Genomic DNA, 16,684 nt, shown 5'->3' on the forward strand with positions numbered 1-16,684 from the left:
AAGAAGAAGAAGAAGAAGGAGAAGAAGGAGGAGAAGAATAAGAAAAAGAAGAAAAAGAAGAAGAAGGAGAAGAAGAAGAAGAAGGAGGAAGAGGGAAGAGGAGGAGACTTCATAGATAAGACTTACTAATGGAAATGGAGAATGGAAAAAAGTCTTTCAGGGAAATGTGTTCAAATATGTCAATGTTGTTTGTGATCCTGCGGAAAGAAAAGAGAAGAGAAGAGAAGAAGAAGAAGAAGAAGAAGTAGAAGAAGAAGAAGAAGTCTTACTAATGGCTTCCAGTTGGACTGACAGCAGCTGTGATAAAAGTTCTTGAACTGAAAAAAGATGCCGTAAACAACATTGTGGAGGTGTTGTTCAAATTCCAAAGACAATCACTGCACATGTAATTTAAAATGTCTAAAACACTTTTCTTCACATTTATTTACATGCTAAATAAATTGGCGGGGGAAAAAAAGAAGCCAAGAACAAAACAGTAAAAGGTTCGCTTAACAAAGATTTTCCTAAATCTCCTTCAGGACTAATGAAGTATCTGTAGACCTACATGTTAACTAACCCAACTTGGTTTTAAACAAACAGCTGGAACAGCCAAAAGGAGGCCAATCTGCGAGGGTATGGAACAGGGGGGAAGTGGGTTGGGGGTGTAAAAACTTTTCTTTCCCCAAGGGGGGTGGAGGGGCGCATGACAGAAAATAATGAGAACCACTGGTTTAAGGTGACGTCAGTGGAGCGGATATTATGGTGGGACTTGAATGTCCATTTCTTAAAGACCAACAAAGCCTGAAGATGAACAGTGAAAATCCCTGCTGACCATAAATGGTTCTTCACTGTGTGGAGCCCACATCACTGCACATTGTTCCGCCGCAGTGTCTCAGCGCCAGTTAATGGAGTCGGGTTATTGCACCTGTTGCATGTGACAAATGAATAGAAGTGAAAATGTGACTCTAATTACGCGCTGATTAAATTTTATGAACCTGACGCTGCGTTCAAAAGCAGACAATTGATTACGGAGGAGGGAGAGCGTTTCTCTCCTCCCCCCCGAAACGTCTCACTTATTTCAATGCTTCTCCGCAGATTGTACCCAATATTTCAGAACATGAAACGCCTTCAAGGCCTATTTGTAGTTGCTTCCCCGCCCCCACTCGCAATTTCAGGGATGATGACAGTTAACAGTGTTTAATCAACTCTGTTGCTGCTGCTGCTGCTGCACCACTTCACCACCATCAGTCTCATGATTCTGGTCTTTTCTTCTACATATTCTGCTCCTCCTCTACCTCCCCCTTCCCCTCTCTCATTATAGTCCCCACTGCAGAGTAGTGGCGGCAGAGACCTAAGGCATAAGCACTTCATCAGGACCAGTCCCTGCCTCAGAGCAGAATTCTGGGCAATTAAACGACAACAGCCAACAATGAGGAAAGGGTTTTAGTGAGAAAGGCCTTAATCAACGCTGCTGCTCAAAACAATTTTATATAGAGAGGACAACAATTCAGAAAGTGACAAAGACAAGTATTACTTCGATTCACTCTCAGATGATGTCAGTATTGATAAAAGTCTTGGAAACTACAGACTAAGGTTGTCACAAGAACCGATACTGCGGTACAGGAAAGTCAATGACAATAAGTAAATACTACATTGATGCCTGCTGTTTTAAGGTACCATCAGTACTGAGCATTCAAATTTACCTCAACGGGTTATGTCAGTTCTTGGTGGAACTTATCAGGGCAGCACACATGGGAAAGCACTGAGCAAAAACAAAAAACAACAAAATGCCCTCAGCAAGTGCGGGTGAAAACACAACACCTTTGCTTATCGATAAACCAGAAAGTAGGAGTCACAGGGGAGACATGTTTGCATTTGTAGCAGATGAATGCAGAGCTATTATAAATCCACCAAAAACCGACAGGCAAACGGTGCCTCAGAAATTTTCAAACCAAAGGAGGAAACACTACAAACCTGGCACCAACACCTGAAGACACCGCAAGTTGATTAAAGAATTCAAGGTGAGTGGGTTTCAGTTTACTGTTAACTTATACTAGTGCCATCTGTTGGCAGATGGCACTAGGGATAGGGATTGGGGGGGGGAGGGGTCATGACCCCCTAAGATTCATAGTGACCCAGGACCAACACCTCAGCCTGGACTTCCACACATAACAGAAACAGGTTTGATTAGAAGTGGTTTTCAAACTAGGCCACCATGGCTAAAAGACACAAACAGAACCAGAGTGTACTTCTAAAACACAGACAGCGCCAGAGCTTGCTTTTAAAATACAGACAGAGAGCAATAATTTGAGGCAAATTGCATAATAATTTCTCAGCAAATGGCAGAAGACCAGAATCGGATCAACGAACAATGGAACGCTTTGTTATGGGACAACAAACAACAAGAGTGGAGAGAGGAGAGGGAAGAGCAGAGGAGAGAGGAGAGATTAAAAATACTTTTCATAAACAAAGCAAGAAACCAAACACGAGAGAGTCGATATGTCACAACATAAAATCAGGTGCCGCAAAACCTCCCCTATTTCCCCCCACAGAATACAAAACCCCCGCAACAGACCTTGGCCCACAAGTCTGAGTCGACGACCACCAACCACCACCAACTGCACAATACCATTTCCCATGAGTGCGGTTCCGAGTTAACCGGATGACCAACTTAGAACAAGATAAAAAATTGTATAAACCTTTTTTCAAAACAGTATTTGGGACCAAAAATGAACAAGCTTTAAGTTGCTTTTTTTTCTTTTTCTCCTAGATCAATGTGTTTCTTGTATCTGAAAGAGACTTTTATTTTTGATTGGATATGGATGGGTCCTTGTGCACCTTCAGCCACAGGCAGGTAGAGGACGGCTGCATGGATTTCCCCGACCAGAAGAAATCTAGACTGACTCTCTGTAGATCTTCTATCAGGTGCCCTGGTGGCAAGTCCTGTCACAGTGTCCTGCCCTACAGAGGTCACCATAAAAGTCTATAACATCCTTCCTTATATCCTCAGGTCTGGTGGTTACTGTTACCTCCTGGAATTCCGAGGCAGGCCATCTGCTCTCTCTGAGCCATGGATCTCTCCAGGTTGGAAGGAGAAACCTTGTTTGGTTGGAGAGCTTGGTCCAACCATGTCTGTCGGCTGCAGGAAACACTTTATTATTATAACTTATTAATGACTATGTTATCTTTATGTTTGCCAACACTTGGAAACACTTGGAAAGTGTTTGCAGCTTATTTTTGTTTTCAGAATTATAGAAGGGACATTTTGAAATGACTTTATCTAGTCAAACAAAAACATTAAGTCAAATTATAATATAAAAAACCAAAACGCTAACATTCTAATTTCCAGACTTTTTAAAATGTGTCGTGTCATCACATCATATTTCACGTCATGACAGTATTTACAGCTGCTCCATCATCCATGAAGTGTTTGTGTTTTTTTGTTTCTTGAGAAGGAGTGCGAACACTCTCTCCTCACTCCTGCTCGCCTCTCATATTTCAGACCTTCTGACATTTCCTCCGCTTCTCCTCTGTCTCTTGGCAAGTAGAGAAGCGCAGAGAGATTAGATATCGACTCGCATCCACGCGTCCGACCAAAAGCCACGCAGCCTTTGACTTTGGAGGAGAAATTGAAGGCCGCAAAAGCAGTGTCTTGTAAAAATGAAAAGAAGGTTTTAAGCATCTAGGAAATTCTCCAGACTGGAAATGAAAATTAAACCTAAAACAGAGCCTAAGGCTCAGCTTCACTTTCCCCTGTTCCATTTCTGTTTGTTTTCAGAGAGGCTTTATACGGAGCCCCTAAGGGAACATGATAAAAAAGATTTCAGTGCACACAAGAAACGATCACGTGAGCAAGAGTTTCTACTGCTGGAGCACGAAAAAGTATTGAGTGAGCATGGGAAAAAAAAAAAAGTTATACATTTCAGTTACATTTTCTCGCGCGCACGAGATACAGCTGGAGCTGTGGAAAACAAGTCTGCTCTGAGGGAAAGATGCTTGATCAGGACAAAATTCCAACAAACAAAAATCCAGCATGCTGACATTATGGAAATAATACAGCGAGTTGAATCAGGATGGTGGCACTTTTACAGGGCATTTTACGAGCTCCATACAAATAATGGAGAAGGGAACACGCCATCTGAGTGACGAAAGACGAAAGACCGTCACTGTGGATGAGATTTTGGGGCTAGGCAAAAGCTAATCCTTCCCAAATGGGTGTTATGTCAAAAAGGACAAGTGGAAAACTTTATATTTGATATCCAAGGTTTTAGTCAAAGATAGTGAGATGTTTGTCAATGAAGTATTATTTAAAATGTATTTGTTGTGTTACAAACACGCACATTCACATACATACACACGGACATACTCATGCAAGTTCAGGAAGACAGAAAAACAAAAAAAAAACTGGTTATGTCTGTCACAGACACGTGCATTCAGGAAGACAGAAAAACAAAAAACACGTTACTACGTTTGTATTCAACTTTTCATGTTTATCAATCTCAAAAAAAAAATACTACTCACTCAAGTATTAAAAAGTAAATTAAAGCTTTAAAAGAGAGTAAATGAATAATTGACAAAACTTGACAATCTGATTGATACTAATCTACGACTTGATAAGCATCTGCTGGAAGATGAAGCTGTGACTATCGGGATCTTGCAGACGTTGACGATGTCTGCATCACAGAGCACTGTTGGTCTTGATGGGCATTATTTTGACAGAATTGGTCTTAAAATAGAACTTTACTGACTCCTAAATGGTCCTTACAGCAGTGATCAGCTCACCACTACACAAGAAGGAGTTTCTCATGCCTGCGCGATGTTTCTCGTGGTCGCGGCAATAGTTCTCGTGCTCTCACGCCAGGAAGTGATTATTGTGTGCACGTGAAACTTTTTAAATTGCCGTCGTCAATGATGTCCCCTTAGGGGCAAACATTTTGAGACGCGGGCCACGATGGGCCCTAAAATTTTAAAAACAAATGACATGTCAAAGTCATAAAGGCTAAAGTGCTTTAAGAATTTTCTACGCAATTTGTGGAAAAATGCGAGTACTGCAGATAAAAAGGCTGAAGTATAATGATAATAGAAATTGATTTTTAATATTTAATCATTTGGACATGGTTGGAGGGCCGGATGAAAAAGCCAAACAGGCCGCATCCACAACTGCCTTAGGGGCTCCATCTTATTTAAGGGTGCGGGTGTTTTACCACTCCTTCCCCTTTCAGTTGGATTTTGTACTGTCTGTTTTTCATTAATAATAATAAATAATTTGTACTACATTGATCCCATATTTGCGAAATTGTTGTGTTAACAGCAGATATGCTGCCCCCAACAGGTGTCAAGCATGTGGTTCCTCTGGGAATCAAACCCTGGACTCTCTACTCTCTGCTTCCGCGGCAGGCGCTTAATACTACTTAATTCTTAGTACTTGTACTCGAGTACAGACAGAAACTCCAGACACACGCAGCTGAAGAAAAAAGTCAATTCTTCTCAGAATCCCTTCAGGCAACGCCTGTCTGCTAACCTGTTGGTTTATTAAATCTCCAGCAGAACAAACCAGAAGATTGTTGAACGTCCCAGACTTTCCTCTCCTTCCTGCTCAAAATACGGAGATTTTGTGAGATGGCGGCTATTGATCGGCCTGCTCCTTGGAAGGTCTGTTTTGACTACAAAGGGCGTTTTGACTACAAAGGTCACCACATGGTCCTTCTCCCTGACAGAAACATTCCAGCTGGAGTAAATATTTGATTTGCTCTGCGTCACGTCAACACTACTGTAGAGCTAAACTGTAGACTTAACTTGCTGATACTGATACTACACTACAGGCTGGCCTGAGTGTGCAGAACTGTTTTTGAGGACATCCATCACCATCCAACTCATTCGCCCTTAAGGTTAACCTTAGTTAAGTAGTAAAGGAAGCTGCGGCAACAACCATTTCTCTGCTGGGATGTATGAAGTACTTATGATTCAAACATTTTCCTAGGACAGTAAAAGCATCACTGGCTGTACTCCGAACCAAACAAGCCTGCCATCATCTCACAAGGTGTGGGTCAATGAACACAGTCGTTTAATCTTGCTTCATCGGACACACAGAATACACTGTGTGTAACACAAACAAGCGGCTGGACGTCACACACACACACACACACACACTTGGTCCTCTTGTATGGCAAAAATCAAACAAATCATCCGAGGGTGAAGTTATGTGTCTATTCTCTTGGATACAAAAAGCTTCATAAAACAAACAACACTAATTAAAGGACAATTACAAAGCAATACATTATGAGTCAAATTTGTTAGCTGTTAGTGCCAAATGAATCAGCACGTAACAAAAGATGAAAGCAGCAGCGGGAGGAGGAGGGGACCCGAGGGGGGAGGGAAAAACACTTGGTGAAAAAGCTCAGGCAGGTTTTTTGTGTTTGAGCAGCAGTTGTTATTCACTCCTCAATGGTCCCCGGCGATTTGATGGAAAATGAGGAAGCCCAGCTGCCTGTCAGCCCAGCAGACTTTGATCAATGAGCCTCCAGGCAGCAATCACACACCTTTCTGTTGTCTGCTGTCTAGTATGAGGTCTGCACTCTCTGCTCTTCACATTTACAACTCAGATATACACTCGCCTACAGTGCAAAGACTCATTTATCAGTGATGTTCACGGGTCTGTGTACAGTCAAGTGTCTGCAGGAAAGAATCCACTACTTTGTCTTCTTACAGCTTACAGCACCTCTGCTGGCCACTGACGACCACTGCACACCAGGCCTGGGAAGATAATCAATGAATCCATTGATCGCATGATAAATGAAAATGAAGTGAATCTTCGATAAATTTGCATGTTTGTTTTCCCTGTCTCTCGCCTCCAAATGGGCTAGATGACAAACGGGTTCACTCTGGGGCGGGGCCACTAGAATACACGCGAAGGGTGCAGCAAAATGCACGAGCCAGTCTACCACATTAGTTGAAAAGCGGTAGGAGCAGTGGTAGTTAAGGAAGCAGACTTGGTTTCGGAGAGTTTCAGTTTGGAGTCCACCAGCTGTGGGCACTGAGCATGACACCGTCACAACACACTGCTCGCCCGGCGATTAAGCTGCCCCCTGCCGACCTTGGTGATGGTTTAAAAGCAGAGGTCACATTTGGCTGTCTGCAGTGGTATGCTGTGTCATAATGACAAGTAGTTCACTTTCACTTTCATAAGTTAGCAACAGAAAAAGGCAACACAACACACTTTGCACGCCACACAGCTGGGAACAAAAAAATATACCTCCAGATGCAGGGCCTTTGTCTAGACCAGGGCTGTCAAACTCATTTCCACCAGGGGGCCACATCAGCAATACAGTTCCTGTTGAAGGACCGGTTTTAAATGGAACACTGTATAGATCAGGGGTCCCCAACCCCTGGTTCGCGGACCAGTACCAGTCCATAGGTCCTTTGGTACCAGCCCGCAGTGGGACACAGAGAAAAAATGAAAAAAATCTAATTTACTTCATTCAAAAAAAAAATCCATTTACTTTCTTTATTTGACGATAATCTGGCAATATTTTAAAATAAAAGTCATTCAGATTCAGATTTGATCCAAACAGAATAGAGTCTGGTATAGATGTAGCTCCTCCATAACAGACTAATACATGTTTCTGAAATTCAAGCTACAAATATTGTTCATTGCTGTGTAATAAAAAAAACAACTTTTTTCAACTAAACAACTTAATTTCATAGGTTGATAAACTCTGCTGCATGGACTTTATTAAATGCTCTTTAAGCTCCCACGGGCCACACAAAATGGCTTGGTGGGCCGCATCTGGCCCCCGGGCCTTGAGTTTGACAAGCCACTCTAGACTCCACGTCTAGAGTCTAGACATATGGTCTAGAGTCTAGACCATACGTCTATAATATAATACTTTTTTTTTTTGCATTTGAAAGCATACTTGCATATGGTACACATTACAGTACATCAGCGGTTACGTGGGACAATATATCATGCAGCAAAATTTTCTATAGTCCCAGGCGTACTGCCCACCGCTACCAATAACTGCCAAATCCCTGCCAATCCCAGGTTTTGTAATATTACATTGTTGGATCCATTAAGACTTGACAGAACAGAGGACTGAGCCCACGCTCTTGTAGCAAACACAGAGCTAAGACCTGGTTTTCCCTCTCATACAGAACAGTCAGCACTGGGACGAAAATGGGTTTATGAATTATTTATTATTTTACAAGGACACCGAGAAAACAAACAAACAAACAAACAAACAAACAAACAAACAAACACAGGAGACTTGCTATCAAACAGCTCAAGTCAGTCTTACCTACTGTAAGCTACGTAGTTAGCCAGCCACGGTTTGGACACGGACTCAAGAGTGGATCTGTTGATCAAAACTCCCACTACCTGCAAGCACCTATTCAAGGTCACTGTAATATCACTGACCAATCAGAAGATAGGAAACCATCTGTTTCCACTGTCGCACACATCCACACACAAAACATAAAAACAGGTGAATGAATAAACTGGTAAAAAAGTATCAGAATGTATTTAGGATAAAGAGTTGACCTGGAGTCATGGGGAAAAAAAACTTTTCCTTCTACAGCGAGAAAATATCTCAGCCGTGTCGGATTATAATTTTACCAATTTTCAGATTAAACTAAGGCATCCACACTGACGCTGCAACTTTAATGTGTGCACTGGGGAAAAACATTTATGATTTGATCCAACAGGATGCAGTGGAAATGATTGAAGAATCGATTTTTTTGTTACTTCAACAGTCCGAGCTCTTTCTAAAGGCTATTTCGTTTTGTATCCAAACACACACGCACGCACACACATACATACTGCTCGCTTTGTCCTGAATTCCTTTGTGCCGTTTCAGCAGGTTTTCCTTATTATCAAGAGAAAGATCACCTGTGCTCTAATGGAAAAGAACTTGGCTTTAATCCATCTGCCGCCCCTTTTGTTCACTTATGCATAACAGTGTGTGTGTGTGTTTTGTGAGAGCAGTTGCCTTTTATAAAATCACATTTAAACTGAGTTTGATCTGTGGACTAAAGGTCACTGACCAAAGGCTGATCTTTCTATTAAATCCCACTGATTGAACCAAATGTTTCTACTGGAGATTTTCATGACAAGATAGAAATCTGCCCAGGTCTGGTTGCTGCTCCTTAAAGGTACAGTAACACCTTACGCATGGCTAGGTTTAACTGCGTCCTGTGTGGAAAACACCTGCTGTAAATGTGGTTCATGTTGTATTCAAATGCACAGGACATATCACTTCACAGGTACAAACCTACAGTCCGCGGGTGGTTTTTGTGACCAGTTTTGTGACTGAACAGATGTATCGGCCATAAGTGTGATTCTCTGTTCCCGGCCGACCCATGATTTCTAACAGTTTCAGGCAGAAACTGTGAAATGAGCAGTTTTAATTATTGTGAGGATGGTCTTCATATTTAACATCTGGACTGTAAAGAATTATCCACATGATTTGCCCAGTATTTGCAGGCTTTAATAATAATAAAAAAAAAAAAACAAGAAAAAGAAATCGCCAACGTGTTCTGAGGAGAGGAAATATATATTTCTTTATAGGTCTTGACTCTGAATGTCAGCTCTGACTCATCTGTTAGAGCAGAGGACTTCAATGTGTTTTCAGGACAGGGACCTCAAACTGATGGAGAGACTGAACAAGGACCCAGAATATTCTACTGAGGCCTGTTGTATATAGACCTGGGCCTGTCCAAAGAAAGGTGAAAAGTCCAAACACCTATTTGCTTTTCTCTAACCCACTAAAATGTGGGACAGTTGTCTATTTCTACAGTGAACTTTCAACAGATCAGTGCATTCCAACATGGGAGGCGGGGTCTTCCCAGGAGCTGGAGTAATTGCTGGAGAACAAATGACTCTCAATCTGAATAGTTCCTTCATTTTTTCTCACAGTGGCGTGTTTCTCTGATTTATGGTTTTATTCACTTTGTTCAAAAAGAAAATAGCAGTTTCGAGTGGACACTGAGGGGAGGGGGTTGAGAGGGGGCTGGCTCGACAACAGTCCTATTTTACAACAATGGGGGCTCTCTGCAGAAAGAGTATGGGGGACCAGCTACAAATGGCGGAGAAAACAATGATCTTGAGACCGGTGTGTGACAAGAAGAATTGTTCTATTTTTTTTACATCAGGATAACAATAACAGACTGAACACAAACACACACTCTGGCCTAATAACAGGGGGTGAAGTGCAGCTTATGGATTTTCGTCACAGTGACTTGGCAACAGAAAGAGAGTGAAGGGAGTCTCCCTCCACCTCCACCTCCACGCCTGCTCCTCCTCCTCCTCGTATGAGCCCTTCATCTTATGCCTGTTAGTGATCAGCCCATCAACCAGCCAATTACTCAGACACCTATTCCAGCCCACACACACACACACACACACACACTCACCCACACACACTCACACAGGCAGGGCAGCGTGGCAACATGAAAAGGCGTCTTATTATTTAAAAAGGCCAAGAGAGACGAGGAGAACACGGGCTGAGCTAGAGAGATTTAAATGTCAGGAATAAGTGACAACACCGTTGAACCTCCTGTTGCTCTTCTTCTTCTTCTCTCATTTCAGGAAATGCAGTTTAACTCACAGTACACAGGAACACGAAGCTCTCTCCCAGAATAAAGTGTATACGTACCGCGTGTCAAATATAATGTAGCTGTACTACAGTACTCCTCCACACCGGAGTCCATAAGCCTAAGAATGCTTTCTTGCTAACAGCAAAACAACATGTCGGCACTGTCCTCTTTAACTGAGGACAAAGATGTGATTTTCAACCTCGGGTCTCTGTAGTGAGTGTGGCATGAATACTGAATACTGCTGTGTTGGCACTGCTCATTGTTCGCAGGTTGAACTATGACAAAGTGTCAACACTGCACGACTGTCATCGTTCAAACAGTTGAAACAGTGACTGCAGCTTTTACAGAATGTTATTTGGGGGGTAAGAATATAAAAGAATTTTAAGGATGCAGGTGGTTGGACAAGCTGAGGAGGGAATTAAACTACCAACCGCTGACTGAAAGGATCGCCACTGAAGGAACAACACAAGCTCTTACAGGAGTTTGAGTGTGTGTGTGAGAGACGGAGACAGTGTTATCGATGTAATACCTTAAGTCCTCCACATTCGGCCGCTGACCCCTGGTCCACGCCAGTAATGTAAATACCAAGAGCGTACTCTGCTCCGCCCCGGATCATCAACCCCAGTGAACGTCCATCATCCAGAACCAGGTTGACCTGTTGTTTAAGACACAGAAACACAGACGAGTGATGCAGAAGAGTTTGCATTTTGCCGTCGCCACTCCGTCTCCTGACAGGCTGCTGCAGGCATTCAGGCAGACACACAGACACAGACACTGAGTGGTGGAGAGAGGATGACAGCTTCAGCCCTGAGTCGGGACTCTGTGAAGAGGAAAGTAAAAAGGAGCTGCTCCTGTCAGTGTGTCGTGACTCAGAACAGGCACCAATGTCAAATCCACTCCGACTCGGAGAGGAACTGTTCTGAGTCGTGAAGGCACCACGTTCTTTTGGTTCTACGGTCTCATTAACTTTGTCTTAACCTTAATGGTAGAGTTTTCTAGCCTTAAGGGAAAAACAACAGGAAGAGCGACAACATCCTTTAGTAGATGAGAGATGAGGGTGACTGTTACCGTACCATGTTACCTCTACATCAGTACCATCAGTACGGTGGGCTGTGATTTGAACTATAACATTTGGTAGATTCAACCACAGGAACATCAGTTAAAACTGAAAAAATAGGGATGTCCGATATTAACTTTTTGCCAATATCCAATAAGCCGTTATTGGCCAAACACTAAATTTCAGTTTTCCGATATCAAATGTTACCAATTTAGCGGGTCAGTGGTGGAAGTTAAGTGTTGCCTGCTCACTAAGGTGATGGGTTAAAACTGTGTTTCTCAATTATTATTTCCCTGTGGGGGAGAGAACTGAAATACTATTGAGCACCTTGTAGTATTTATTTATGTATCTGTAAAAACCAAACAATCTCCAGATTATCAATATAGATTAATAAAATAAGCTACAATGCTGCCATCTAGTGACTAGAGGCTTGTTTATCAATCATAATGTTCTGTGTTCATGTGTTATGAAGGAGTTAACAATTATATGTAAGCAAGTGGAATTGAGAAGGCCGGTAAGAGCGCATGTGTGCATGAGGAAGAGAGAGTGTGGAAACCCAGCTATTGTGTTATCGGGTTTTCATTACAATTTTTAGAGATATATCAAAATATGCTAATATCGGTCGGCCGATATTATCGATATCCTAAAAAAAAAAAAAAAGACATATTTAAGATTGTGCTGTTTGTCTAGATTCTGTTGGATCCTAGAAAATCAACACACCCTTTTAAAAACTCTCAGACTGGCATGGAAAAAATATTAGTTTGATGTTCTGTGACGATGAGCTAAATCTCTCTCTCTCTTTTTTATAGAGGACATATTATGTCATAAGGACTCACAGATCTGTGTCTCTGGTTCAGTTCACCTCCTAAAAAACATCATGCAGTAAAAACACCAAATAAATAACAATAAATCAACTTCAAATAAATAAAAATATATACAATTTAAATAAAGAAAAAGAAAACTTGAATTGAATTAAATGTATTACACAAATTAAAATTACACAACCTCAGATAAATAAAATCAATAAATACAATTAAAATTTAAATAAATGAAAATGTCGACACTCGAAACTGGTTTCAAATCTATGTGGAAGTTGAAATAAAGTGAATTCCTAACCACTTTTGAAGAAGAGGTGGGGCCTCATTAGCATTTAAGGGCAAAAGCACAGAAACCACCGGTTCAGAAAAGAACTGTTAAATAGCTGTGATCAACTCCTAAGATTTTTCAATGCTTTTGTCTGACATTTCATTCGGACATGAAAGAACCAGATGATTTGGTATGAAAGTAGCATCACGTGACCTCCAGCAGCCAATCATTGAAATACTTTTGAATAATCATCTAATGCTGCTTAAAAAACCAGAATCACATAGAACCATACACTGTTTCCTGCCGACTTAACTCACAAACGGATTCAGCTTCAAGATACAGCTTCAAGATTCAGCTTCAAGATACAGCTTCATGATACAGCATCATGATACAACACTAAGATACAGCTTCAAGATACAGCTTCATGATACAGCTTCAAGGTTCAGCTTCAACATACAGCATCAAGATTCAGCTTCAAGCCACAGCATCAAGATTCAGCTTCAAGCCACAGCTTCATGATACAGTATCATCATGAAGCTGAATCACGAAGCTTCAACATACAGCTTTGTGATACAGCTCTGTGCCGAGGAGTTTTTCTTCCAGCTGTCACCTGACTCTCTCTCCACAGGATTTACAACCTGTATCTGCTCAACGGACTGAAGGCCAGAGAACAAAATCCGTGTACGCAATGTTGGTCTCATCCTTCTTATATTCCTGCAGCTGTTCCTGGTGCTGGCACCTGGCACAGGGACTCTTTTCGTTTCACTCCGTGCAGATGGCGCTGCAGTGCTTTAATAACTCTCTCTGCTGATTTGGACCAGAGCCAGCAGCTTTTCTTTGCTCAGCGGGGGGGGGGGGGGGGGGGACGCATGGCCGCCCGTGTTCTCTTCTGACATTTATACAGGACTCGGAGAAGAGCTTTTAATTACAGCACTCATCCCTCTTTTATTGGCAGCTCTTATAAGGCTCACGTTGTTCCCTGGCATCGGTTCTAATCATGAAATCAATTCAGTGAGAAGGATGAGAGTCACGGTCTTTACTGTAGGAACTTCTACTTCACTCTGAGGCAGGAACCGCAGGAAATGAGCCTGATTAGACTACATTTAGCGACCACGTGGAACTGGCAGCGACTAAATCAGGACATGGTGTCGTTACTAATTAAACCCTGTTAATTACTGTACAACAAAACCGCAGGTTTAACCTCAGTTCATCCGATGAAATACTCTTTGTATCAACGCAGACGCTGTGGGGATCGAAAATCCTAAAAATGTTCTATTTAGAACCTGATGAAAATACAGCCCTGACAAACTGTTTAAATGTACAAAATGGAAAAGCGGCAAAGCATTGACAATATTTTAATCCTAGTTCCTAGTTGACAACAGGATGGTTGTTGAACAGCTTAAGATGGTCATTATACATTTGCCAAATGACAGCAATTAAAAAGAGTTAGCAAGAAAATGCTATTTTGTTTTGTTCGATTTCAAATACAAATACTGAGATTTTACTGGTACGACTTACATAAACTGATTCATTCTGTTCTCATTAGTTCAGACCCAGACCTCGTCTTTGTCAGCACAACGTAACGGTCATGTGACATTCAGTCATACAGTTACTGTGCAGAACAAAACTGCATGTCAGAAACTTCTGACGGTCTTGATCTTTCAAAAACTTTGTTCTGCATGGTAAATATTTCAACAGTATCAACGCCCTCCCGCCCCCTCAACTGCTCTCTCACCTTCTTCTCGTCTCCCTCCTGGAGCAGCTGCATGTTGCTGCGTCTCTGACTCTCCGTTCTCTTCACAGTGGCACTGCAATGCTCGGGCAGGTCAGGAGGAGGCGACACGCTGCGACCCTGAGGGTCAACCCAGGTGTAAACATGGTTGGTGACGTAGCCCCCGGGAATTCTGCCGACGGAGCGAACAGAGAGCAGGAGCTTTTTACTGCCCTTCAGCACCTGTGGAGACGGAGGGAGAAAATAACTTCAGCCACGTTTGGAGTTCTTAGAACTGTGTTCGTCATCAAGGTGATGAGACGGAGGGCTGACAGAAACAACCAATCAGTCTTTTTTATTGTACCTTCTGTACCATCTGGGCTGCTGGGACCTGGCACATGCCTCTGCTGTGGGGGCAAATAAAACCTTAATTATCTGTATCTTCATCTTCCCGGCAGTATCTAATATGCAGGACTAAGTCCTCACTTGGCACAGTTTCTGCAGGAGACTCCAACCAGCCCAGAATCACTGCAGTGATTTATTGACCAAACGGTGGGCATGGTGCTGCCCTGCACACACGCATTTTCAACTGCTTCAACTGAAGTAAAACGGAGGACGCGTCTGTGTTCGGATGCAAATTAGGAGTGGGCGTCAGAACAAGGCGAGAGGAAAAGGATGTGGAGAGGTGGAGGCGTTGGTGGAGGCAGGAGGGCAGCATCAGGTTTAAGAAGCAGCCAGGTCCTGGGAATGAGAACCTGCAACAGCAGCAGCAGCAGCAGCAGCAGCGATCTTAACTCATAGTCACTGCAGGAATTGTGCTGATTGTGACGTCCGGCTGATGGAGCTTGGCTCTGTGTTTGTATTCAGTGATGTCAAAGTAATGGAATCTGAGACAGAAGATAATGAGAAATGTCAATGACAGGTAAATTGCCTGCTGTTGCTGCTGCTGTTGCTGCTGCTGCTGAGAAAACAGAAGGCTTGTGACTCCATCACAGTAAAGAGCAGGAGCTGCAGGAGTTTAAAAGGTATTAAAAAAAAAAAAGAGCTGATATGGGGCTTCAGGGAATAAAGTATTCAGTCTGTTTATGTAGAGTCTGTATTAAATGGCCCAGATGGTACAGGAAAGTACTTCAATAAGATTACATGTCTCAGTAAAACTACTTTAAATAGAGGACACCATCAGTCAACACACATTTACCGCAGTGACTAAACAAACTACGGTCCGTAGAGGGAATTAGTGAATTTACATCAGAGCACCACAGGGGGTCTCCATCCACTGCAGCTTCTGTCATTAGGTTTTAATGTGTCATTTTGTCACTGTTTGAATTGCTTTGCATAGATTTACAACTGACTTAATAAACAGAGAGCGAATCAGTTCAGGTCTCACCAGGAGCTAAAAGTTTTCTTACAGAGTTGGGTTTCAGAGAAAAGTAACATCAACGGTTTTGAACAACCGACACTTCTTCTGCAGGAAAATATACTTCAAATACTGTAAAATACAACATCGAGACGAACGATAAAGAAAAAAATATAGTATTGCCAAATATTCAAGGACCACAGATGTATTAAGCTTCAGGCTGTGGCTTAAACAAATCCATGTCCAACACAGACCCTGCCCCCCCACCTCCACCCCTTCCCTAATGAGATCTGATCCTGATTAGACAGGTGGTCCTGGACGGTCTCTAAGTCCATGCTGCTGTTGTGACCAAACAAATAGAGGGGAAGAACAATGGTTTTATGGATTATTTCATTTGAAAAAAAACCAAGTTGTAATTTGGGGTTTTTTCTATCACGTGATTTATAAAGCTCATCCTCAGCAAAAACACCAAAAAAAAAGGGACCACTAATCTTTTAACTGGCTCAAATAAACCAAACAAAGGAGGTGATGTTGAGAGGACTGCTGTGAAGATCAAATGAAAGAAAAATTCTACTGCCAATGAAAAAGTAAACAGCTGTGACAGTGAAGGAACCACTGTAAAGTACCAGACTTTAGTGTGTTCTGTTCGGTCCCCAACAACAATGGAATTCAAGGCAGTAAATGCAGCAAGGCTTCTGTGTGTTGTCCAACCACAGTCGTCCAACCACAGTCGTCCTATGCGCCTGTTGTGTCAGTTTCTGTTAAGCTCTAGTTACAGTTCAATTTTTATTTTGTTTGAATACAGTTCCTCTTCACTGTTCACAGACCTACAGCACAGCATTTCACGGTGAATGAATGGCAACAGAAAAAAAAAGCTCATGTTTATAGGAGTGTTTCTTCAGCA

The 16,684-nt window shown here is 42.2% G+C and overlaps 1 protein-coding gene across 3 annotated transcripts in view; it reads right to left on the reverse strand.

Moving 5' to 3' along the window:
- whrna (whirlin a) overlaps positions 1 to 16,684 on the reverse strand; it is a 102,014-nt gene that overhangs the window by 49,672 nt on the left and 35,658 nt on the right. For all 3 annotated transcript variants that reach the window (XR_003051778.1, XM_025062480.1, XM_008324275.2), the window contains exons 3-4: positions 14,448 to 14,666; positions 11,099 to 11,224 (exon numbers count right to left, since the gene is read on the reverse strand). Coding sequence is in view for 2 of the 3 variants with exons in the window: in XM_025062480.1 (XP_024918248.1) it covers positions 11,099 to 11,224; positions 14,448 to 14,666 (345 nt within the window). In the remaining variant the exon portion in view is untranslated. The remainder of the gene's footprint in view (positions 1 to 11,098; positions 11,225 to 14,447; positions 14,667 to 16,684) is intronic.

This window comes from Cynoglossus semilaevis, chromosome 14 (genome assembly GCF_000523025.1).
Source record: "Cynoglossus semilaevis isolate Cse_v1.0 chromosome 14, Cse_v1.0, whole genome shotgun sequence".
Lineage (NCBI taxonomy): Eukaryota > Metazoa > Chordata > Actinopteri > Pleuronectiformes > Cynoglossidae > Cynoglossus > Cynoglossus semilaevis.